The sequence below is a fragment of the Ictidomys tridecemlineatus genome, chromosome 3 (genome assembly GCF_052094955.1).
Source record: "Ictidomys tridecemlineatus isolate mIctTri1 chromosome 3, mIctTri1.hap1, whole genome shotgun sequence".
Taxonomy (NCBI): Eukaryota; Metazoa; Chordata; class Mammalia; order Rodentia; family Sciuridae; genus Ictidomys; species Ictidomys tridecemlineatus.
In genome coordinates this window covers 18,633,771-18,643,917 of record NC_135479.1, presented here as the reverse complement: position 1 = coordinate 18,643,917, position 10,147 = coordinate 18,633,771, and the positions used below count along the sequence as shown (strand labels likewise).

General features: G+C 47.8%; 1 protein-coding gene across 1 annotated transcript; it reads left to right on the top strand.

Moving 5' to 3' along the window:
* The first annotated feature begins 213 nt into the window (after positions 1-213).
* On the top strand, positions 214-9,599 carry Asb16 (ankyrin repeat and SOCS box containing 16). Its single transcript, XM_005328105.5, has 5 exons — positions 214-2,137; positions 4,649-4,916; positions 7,285-7,777; positions 8,163-8,276; positions 8,690-9,599. The coding sequence occupies exons 1-5, from the start codon at positions 1,837-1,839 to the stop codon at positions 8,873-8,875; spliced, it is 1,362 nt and encodes a 453-aa protein (XP_005328162.2). The 5' UTR covers positions 214-1,836; the 3' UTR covers positions 8,876-9,599.
* The last annotated feature ends 548 nt before the right edge of the window (positions 9,600-10,147 follow it).

Sequence of the window (10,147 nt, the reverse complement as noted above, 5' to 3'; positions counted from 1 at the left end):
GTTGAATTTAGGGATACTCAATCACTGAGCCACATTCCCAGCCCTATTTTGTATCTTATTTGCAGACAGGGTCTCACTGAATTGCTTAGTGCCTTGCTTTTACTGGCTTTGAACTCACAATCCTCCTGCCTCAGCCTCCAGAGCTGCTGGGATTATGGGCGTGTGCCACCACACCTGGCATAAATTTTAGTTTTTAAGCAAGTGAATTGCCATTTTAGATCATTCTGGCAGGGAAATAGAGGTAGGTGTGACCAGAGGTAGGAACACCAATCAGAAGTTGGGCTGATCCTGCTTTAAGGCTTTGAGAGCCTGAACTTGACAGTGACTGAGAATGTGAGAACAGGAGTTAGAATTAGTCTGTGTGCAGGGACCAGGGAGAGGACAAAGTGAAAGATACCCATGCAGAGGTTATGGCAGGGCAAGGGCAGGGAGGAGCACCAAGAGCGCACTGCACTGTGGGGCAGACATCAGCCCAGCCTCATCCTGCCAATTCTGGAGTTAGAAGAACTTCAGTGGGCGGTGGGTGGTGTCCTCTGTCCTCCCCTTCCACAGCATGTCAGTCACACCAGCTGGGGTGGTTTCACGGTCTCATTCCTCCCCCTAGAGGCTCCTGGAGGCAGAGCTGCCTTCTCTTCAGAGTGAACAGTTTTGCAGCTTGAAGATCTCTTTAGTTCAGTCCCCAGAGTTTCAAGGTCAATCCCTTGCCCCCATCAGGCACACATGTGCATCCCCTTAGGAGCTGGAGGGACAGTAATCATTGAGGGTAGTCTGTGGAGACCAAAGACCACACTATCCCGCTCAGGGAGTGGGGAGGCTTACAGAACTGACTTCACTACATGTGGTCACAGCAGCTGGGGCCAAAATGCACTGTCAATGGCATCAGGCCCATGATGGGGTCTTGGCTCTGGCCCTCAAGCCATGTGACCATGAGCTAGTGATTTTCCTTGTTAAGCCTTAAATCTTGTTTTTTTTTAAAATATTTTTTTTTATAGTTGGACACAATACCTTTATTTCACTCAATTATTTTTTACATGGTGCTAAGGATCGAACCCAGGGTCCCGCGCATGCGAGACAAGCACTCTACAGCTGAGCCACATCCCCAGCCCCCAGCCTTAAATCTTAAAACAGAGCTAAGACCTCCCAACTTGGGAGTTCAATTGATAATTAGCCTAACCATATCATTTACTGTCAAAACCTGTTTTGTATTACTGTATTATTTACCTGGTCACCCAAATGAGGATGGATATGAACGTGACTTAAATTGTAAAGGTTCACACCACATGCAGTGATTGCTATTACTCTAGGTGCCAGGAAGAGCTGTTCATCTTCTCAGTTATCAGTCCCAACCTCCCCTTACTTCCTGTGCTGAGATCTGCCCTCTCTCCTCCCTATGGGTCAACCTGGGCTCCTGCCCTCTAGTAAACGTCACAGAGGCTGTATCACCTTCCTTCCGCCCGGCCCTGCCCTTCCCATCCCATCCCATCCCATCCCATCCCATGGCTGCCTACTTCACTCACCTTGGACCTTGCCAACCGAGACACACTAGAGATGTAGGAGGATGCGGTCCTGGAGTCCTGAGGTAGCCTCAGTTGAGGACCTGCTGACCAATCAAATGGGGCAGGAACTGGCCCAGCACCATCTCTGCACCAGGATCATGATTCTCGGCAAACTGTTTACCAGAGTAGTGAAGAGCCTATTTATAGTCTCAGCTGCTCTTCTCCCTGCTCACCGGGGAGGGGCAGGAGACAGGCTGATTCTCCAGAACAAGGGTGGTAGTCCCGCTGAGGAACAAGGATCTGCCCAGGTGCCACTGCCCAGTCTCCTGGGCCCCTCCGCATGGCAGGGGAGACCTTCCCCTTCACCTCCTCTACGCTGCGTGCTCTCCGCCTGCAGCGGGAGTGGCTGGGATGGGAGGATCGGCGACGTGCAGCTGCCCAGCAGTGCCGCAGCCACAGGTGCCCCTCAAGTTTCCAGGCCCGACTCACAAGGCCTCGCCGCTCCTGCAGGGACCCAGCTGTCCACAATGCCCTCTTCTCTGGTGACCTACAGCAGGTTCAAGCTCTGTTCCAAGATGAAGAGGCTGCCAATATGATTGTGGAGACTGTGAGCAACCAGCTGGCCTGGTCAGCAGAACAGGGTAAGGAGCACCAGGGAGAGGTCAGGGAGGAGGGAGAACAAAGAGGGGTGGGGGAGGGGAGGGGGAGAGTCTAGGTTCATCCTCTACCTGCACACCCAAAACTAGACCATCCCTTGCCACCACCTATCCGAAGTGGTGGTTTATGTATCTTTTCAGAATTAAAAGTTATTTAAAAATAAATAAATATATATATATATATATATTTAGTTGTTGATGGACCTTTATTTTATTCATTTATTTATATGTGGTGCTAAGGATCAAACCCAGTGCCTCACACATGCTAGGCAAGTGCTCTACCTCTGAACCACAACCCCAGCCCAAAAGTTATAATCTCTAAGAATATTATATTCAGATTGTGTAAATTTTATATTGATAATTGAATAGACATATCTCCCACACATTTGAATTTTTTTTCTTTCATAGAATAAAATTACAGGGCTCAGATTATAGCTTAGTGGTAAGGTGCTCGCTTCACACGAGTGAGGCACTGGGTTCAGCCCTCAGCGCCACACAAAATAAAATAAAGGTATTGTGTCCATCGACAACTAAGAGGAAAAAAAAAAGAGAATGAGGGGCCAGGATTGTGGCTCAGTGGTAGATCATTGCCTAGCATGCGTGAGGCACTGGGTTTGATCCTCGGCACCACATAAAATAAAATAAAGGTATTGTGTCCATTTACAACTAAAAAAAAAAAAATTAAAAAAAAGAATAAAATTACATCCCACATTAAAATTTTATTTTATTTTTTGGTGCTGAGGTTTGAACCCAAGGCCTTTTGCATGCTAAGCATGCATTCTATCACTGGACTACACCCCCACCTCACATGCAATTTGATAACCTGATTTTTTTTTCATGTAACATCTTTCCATGCCAATAACCATAAGTCTATAAAATATTTTAAATAGGTGCATAAATTCTATGCAGGTGTACACCATGATTTATATAACAAGCCCCCAGATACAGTGGGTAGATTAGTTTTTTTTTTGTTTGTTTTTTCATAAGTATCTTTAAGTCAGGCACAGTGGTGCACACCTGTAATCCCAGTGATTTGAGAGGCTGAGGCATAAAGATCGAAAGTTCAGGGCCAGTCCTAGCAACTTAACAAAACCCTCAGCAACTTAGAGAGACCCTGTCTAAAAATGAAAAATTACAAAAGAAATAGGGAGGCAGTTCAGTGATAAAGCTCCCCAGGTTCAACCCTTAGTACCCCCTCCCCATAAAAAGAAGCTTTTTTAAACTTTTAGTTATTTATTTCTTGTGGTGCTGGGGTTCAAATGCAGGCATGCTAGGTAAGCACTCTACCACTGAGGTACATCCCCAGTCACCCGTTAACTTTTCTTTTAATTTAATTTTTTTGTTGAACTCAGGGCCTCATGCTCCCTTAACTATTTTAAATAGCAGTGTGATGAACATCTTTATGTACTTGCCAAAAGATTTTTCTAGGATGTATTCTGGCTTGCAGATTTGTTCATATCAACCGAATACCTCAAGTGAGACTACAATGAAGATTGGCAGAAGATTGCCTCAAACCCCATCCTTGGATTGGGGCCTTCAAAATCCTGGGGAGAGCTTACAGATCCAGATGAGTCACAGTCACTCCATGCTGGAAATTCTGTCTGACCGTGATAGTGAGACTGTGACCTCACCCAGGGCATCCTGGTCTTATCCTGCGGCTCATTCCCTGGATGGGGCCTAGCCTTAATTTCAATCCTAATAAAAAGCAAAACATGCTTTACCAAAGATTTGGAGAAACCAAGGACTTACTTTGCTAGCATGCAAATAACCTATTAAGTATCAATGCCTTTTAAATAAGTCCTGAACTATTTCCACCTTTTGAATCTAACACTAGTCACATGATCATTCCCCTTTCCTCAATCCTTTTTTTTCTCCATTCCACCTCTAATCCTTCCCCTTCATCCTTCCCCCTACTTCCACCCAATTCTCTCTGTCCAGGAGTATCCTACAATTCATTTCTGTTCTTTGGCCTTTCCTAGGCTCAGGCCCAGGCCCACCTGTGCATAACTATACCACAAAGTCAGAGGTGAACAAAAAGAGCCACCAAATCCATTAGCAGCTCAAAGACCCTGAGGTTTCCTTAACTGGCGTTTGTGATTTTTTTAAAAAATATTTATTTTTGTATTTGAACCCAATAACTATTTATTTATATGTGGTGCTGAGGATCGAACCCAGGACCTCACACGTGTGAGGTGAGCGCTCTACCGCTGAGCCATAACCCCAGCCCTAAGGCTATTGTGATTTTATAGCAATTATTCTTTTCTGTGATACATATTATGTTTTCTTACAGACTGAGAAATCATTCTAAAAAGCTGTTCTAATTTATACTTCCAATTCAGGCCTTGAGTTCCTTTCCACAGATACAGCCTGAGACAGTGCGTGTGTTTAGTGGACTCTGCAGGGGGAGACCAGCCTTAACTGTCAGCTACAAGCCAGTATCCCCAACCTTGCCCTTCCCACCCTCTTACCCAGTCCACCAATTCTACTTGTTCTTAGGGTTCTGGGTACTGACACCCAAGACCAAGCAGACAGCACCCCTCACCATCACTGCAGCCAGAGGATACACGGATTGCGCCCGCCACCTGATCCTGCAGGGGGCAGAGGTGGATGCCCGTGTTGGAGGCCGGGCTGCCTTGCACGAGGCCTGTGCCAGAGCCCAGACTGACTGTGTGCGGCTGCTGTTGACCTTCGGTGCCAAGGCTAACGTGCTGTCAGAGGAGGGTACTACCCCCTTGCACTTCTGCACAACCCCTGAGTCCTTGCAGTAAGTGCCCATGGGTGGGGATGATTTGGGCAGGAGTGTGTGTGTGCATTTGTGTCTTTAGCTTGCATGGCCAAGACAAGAAGAACTTGACATCCAAACACAGCTTTGTGGTTCCCAAAGCATTCTGCCACTGAGCTACAAACCCCAAACCACCCCCTTTTTTTTGAGATAGGGTCTTGCTAAGTTGCCCAGTCTGACCTCAAACTTAGGATCCCTTGCCTTAGTCTCCTGAGTACTGGGGTTGCCAGCGTGAGCCACTGCCATATACATCTTCATAACAACCTGCAGACAGGCCTCAGTCTATGAATGAGGAAATTGAGGCTCAGAAAGATTTAGTGTCTTGTCCAATATCACATGTGTTAAACTCAGGAGGCAGAAGCCTTGTTTCTTTTGGGAAAACCCCTGTTCCAATCCTAGTTTCAGATTCCCTGTGAATCCTCTATAGCCAGATCAAGAAAGGCACCAGGAAACATCTAGCCATGTTTCCCAGCCTCACCATCAGTCCCTCTTCTTTTCTTTTCCTTCCTTTTTTAAGGTCAACAGTGGTTGACCCCTTTTACATGATATTTGCCCTTTTACAAGTCAAGTCAACAGACTGGGCTAGCAGGTAATGATTCAAGACATTGCACAGCCCACATGCTGGGGATCTCTCTCCCTGCTAGATCTAGGCCAGTGGTGGACCGGGAAGTGATCCAAATTTGCCAACTCTTTCTTAGGTTTTTATAGGTGTGTCTGATGTGGCTGGGAACAAGCACTTCCCAACAGACTTATCCTTCTATGCAAAGTGAAAATGGCCACTTTCTGGAAGCCTATTGAATGAAATTTTACGTGTTACTTAAACTTAAGTATTTATTTTTTTGATGTCAGGTATTGAACCCAGGGGCGCTTAACCATTGAGCCACATTCCTAGCCCTCTATTTTTTATTTTGAGACAGGGTCTCACTAGGTTGCTTACGTCTTGTTAAATTGCTGAGGCTGGCTTCGAACCTGGGATCCTCCTGCCTCAACTTCTTGAGCCACTGGGATTATAGGCATGTGCCACCATGCCTGACTCTTTAATTTTTTTTTTTTTTTTTTTTTTAGTACCAGGGATTGAAAGCAGGGGCACTTTACCACTGAGTCACATCCCCAGCCCTTTTATATTTTATTTAGAGACAGGGTCTCACTAATTTGCTTAGGGCCTTACTAAGTTGCTGAGGCTATTCTTGAACTAAAGATCCTCTTGCCTTAGCCTCCTGAGCTGCTTGGGATTACAGGCACGTGCCACCATGTCCAGCTGCTAAATTAAGTATTTAGAAACAAAAATTAGCCCATGATTAGAATTCGCTGAGGAAATGAGTTCAGAAGTTCTTGGAAAACTGGTTGCTACTTGACTTTTGGACACTGAGAAAAACACCTATTGAACTTGGCATCCTAGCCATCTGGGGAAAGGATACCTGATTATTAGGGTTTCACTGGGGTTGATGAATCTGCTTTTAGCTTTCCAGCAACTGCCATTCTGGCTTTATTTATTTATTTATTTTTTAGTTGTAGTTAGAAACAATACCTTTATTTTATTTATTTATTTTTATGTGGTGCTGAGGATTGAACCCAGAGCCTCACACATGCTGTGCCAGCCCTCTAATGCTGAGCCACAACCCCAGCCCCCATTCTGGCTTTTTAATTATAAATGACTCTTAGTTTAGTTTCATCATTATTAGTTTGTTGCATGTTTGGTTTTGTCCACGGTGGGTAATAATGCATGTTTGCAGCAGTGGTGTTTGGGCCAATAATTTTTCCAGGATCTTGGAGACTGTGAAACATGTACTCTTTAAAATGCTTTTTGTTTAATTTTGTTTTGTCTAGGGGGAAAGTTGAGTAGGGAGGTGCCCAAGTACCTTTCTTTGCCCAAATGAACCTGGCTTGGTCTAGAAGAATAGTCTTCAAATTTGGGGGCAGGGAGATAATATTAAGATTTCTATTTATTTATTGTTATGCCTCATGTGCTTTAAAATTTGTTTCATACTGCACATAGGAATGGGTTTTCAAAATCTTGTGCTATCATAATGTTAGACCACGGGCAAATGATCTAAGCTCAGGCCTTGGGGTCCCATTTTAATGAAGAGTAAGGATGAAATCAAGGAGGGAGTACAAATTCTGGTGCAGCCACTAATTTATGTGTCCTTAGCTGCTGTGCAAGACCTTAATTTTTTCATGTGAAAATTAAGATGCTTCTGGTAGCTCTGATGGGGCCTTCCATCTCTGGTGTCTGTCATGGGGCTTTTGTGATCTGGAGAACATGAGGCTGTATGTACCTCGAAGTAGAGGGGTGGGAAGGAAGGGGGTTGCTCTCAGTCCTGACCTTGGGCCCTTGCATTCCTGTTTCCAGGTGTGCCAAGCTGCTGCTGGAGGCAGGAGCAACCGTGAACTCAGCAGCCAAGGAGAGCGAGGTGACGCCCCTGCACGTGGCGGCAGCGCGCGGCCTGGAGGCGCACGTGGTTCTTTACCTACAGAACGGTGCCAAAGTGGGCCTGCGCACCAGCCAGGGGGAGACAGCGTTGAACGCAGCCTGCGCTGGAGCTGAGGGCCCAGGCAGCAGCCGACAGCATGAGGCTGCGGCACGGCACCTCCTAGAGGCCGGGGCTGACCCCCGGGCAGCTGGGCGTAAGCGCCACACACCACTGCACAACGCCTGTGCCAACGGCTGCGGGGCCCTGGCTGAGCTGCTGCTGCGATATGGAGCCTGCGCTTGGCTCCCCAACGGAGCGGGCCACACACCCATGGACTGCGCTCTGCAGGCTGTGCAGGATGCCCCCAACTGGGAACCCGAGGTCCTCTTTTCAGTGCTGCTGGACTATGGGGCCCAGCCTGTGTGCCCTGAGGTGAGTGGGGGAGGCTGAGGAAGGAGGCTGGGATGAGGGTTTTGGGGCTGAGTTGCAGCACTTGGAACACTCTCTTCCCCAGCTGCCTCTGGGGAAGAGGGTGTTCCAAGAGACTAGAAAGGCCACCTTCAGTGGCCAGAAGTTCCTCCCCATCTTGGGAGTGGAGAGAGCGTTGGGGGTGCAGTGTCCAAGCATTGAAGGAAACTCTAGCCAAGAGGTTGGACCACTCTTGAGGCTGGGGAAACAGAAGCATGATGAAGGATGAGAAACTCAGATCTTAGTTCCCCAAACAAGGGTGTGAGTGGGGATTTGGATTAGGCTGAGCTTGGATCTGCCCTTGGATGGGGGAGGCAAGGAGCCCCTAAGACCCTCTTTTGATTCCTAGATGCTGAAACATTGTGCCAACTTTCCTCGGGCTCTGGAAGTTCTGCTTAATGCCTATCCTTGCATCCCATCCTGTGATACTTGGGTGGAGGCAGTGCTTCCTGAGCTGTGGCAGGTATGTCCACCCCAAGGGCAGAGCTCCTCCCTGAGGGGATGGCGAGAAAGGATGAGCCACATGCTTGTCTCTCAGGGACCAGCTTTTGGAGGGAGGCGCAGGAAAGCCCTCTGCAGAAGAGGATGGGCAGAGTGAAACCCCTGGCCTCCCAACTCTTGCAGTACAGGCTGACCTCTGGTTTTACACACCTGCCCAGCCTTGCTCACCAACATGGCTGAGACCCTGCCCTGAGGTGTAGAGAGCCCCAGCTCCCCTACCATGCCAGGGCCTCTCACCTATGAATCCAAGTCCTTCCAGATATACCAAGTAGATGCAGGTTGTAGAAGCCCAGCACCTCACTGCTAGGTTGCCCCAGATGGAAGGGCAGAGTCAAGGGAGCTGAGCCAACTAACCCTCTTTCCTTCCTGGCCTAGGAGCATGAAGCCTTCTACAGCTCGGCCCTATGTATGGTAAACCAGCCGCGGCGGCTGCAGCACCTGGCCCGACTGGCTGTGCGAGCCCAGTTGGGTAGTCGCTGTCGGCAGGCTGCCACTCAGCTCCCACTGCCCCCACTTCTCCGAGACTACCTGCTGCTTCGTGTGGAGGGACACATCCAGTGAGCTCCATGACAGGCCACTGCGACGGCTGTCCTGCCCCTTCTATCTGTCCCTGTCCTCAACCCTAAGGAAATGATTGCTGGCTCTCATCTTTGTGCTTCACACGCCCTCCTGGACCAGCTCATCCCTCCACTAGCTTCTTGAGCCACCTGATGACCATCAGCCATCCAGAGCTTCAGACCCTTTCCCCAGGGGAAGATCTGTACTCAGCCTGTTCCCAGACTCAAGGAATGTTCACCTCCCCTGCCTGGGCATGATTGGATGGCTCCTCTATCTACTGTGGTGTCCTTGGTGCCTCTCTCTCCTGCCACCCATATACCTGTTCTGCCTCTTAAAGAGTGACAAGATCTTGCCTCTGCCTGCCCTGTTCCCACCCAACCTGCCTTTGTCACCTCAAGGCGGGTCTTGAAACCCATGCCTTGAATGGATGCTGAAATAATCTTTGAGTCACACCTCTGACCATTCCAGTAGTGGCTCTCTCTACCTTCAGGCAAAATCAAAACTCAACAAAAGAGGTCCTTGGGGTGTAGCTCAGTGGTAGAGCACTTGCTTAGAATGTGCAAGGCCCTGGGTTCTATCCCTAGTACTGCAAAAACAAAAAAACAAAAAGACCTCAACAAAATGAAGTCTCTAGACATTGGCCTCTGCATGTTTTCTGGCTTCCAGACTCCCCTTCTTGTCCCAAATTCCTGGAATCCAACCTTAGTAAACTAGTTACCAATTGCTGAATATGACCAGCTCTTCTTTGCTTTCAGGAGTTTGCCTGTGTGGTTCCCTCTGCTTGATATACATTTTTTTTTGGCCTAGTCAGGGCTGATTTGATCCTCAAGACTCAGTTCAGATAGATCCTCAAGAGTCAGTTCAGGGCCTTCCTTTGACCATCCCAGCTGTAGCCTTCCCTGGCTTAGTACTTATTCATTAAGTACCAGTATCTGCCTCCACTAGGCTGAGACTAGAGCTCTGTTCCTTAAACAGGCATTTCAGTAAATGTATAAAGCCTAGGACATTTATGATGTGGCCTCCCCACCCCCAAGTAACACATGGTATCTTAAATAGCAGTCACTACAAAATAATCTCTGAGGGCCCATGACGGGAGGACCAGCTGTTCCCCCTGTCACTTCTGATCCCAGAGTCAAAAGTACACTTACCTTTAGGAGGGAGCTTTTCAAGGCAAGCCAGTTTTTGTGAATACAAAGAAATGATCTGTGCATAGAACAAAAGCATGGACTTTGTTAGGTTTCAATGTGACTAAGGTCCCATCACTGTTTATTTTCC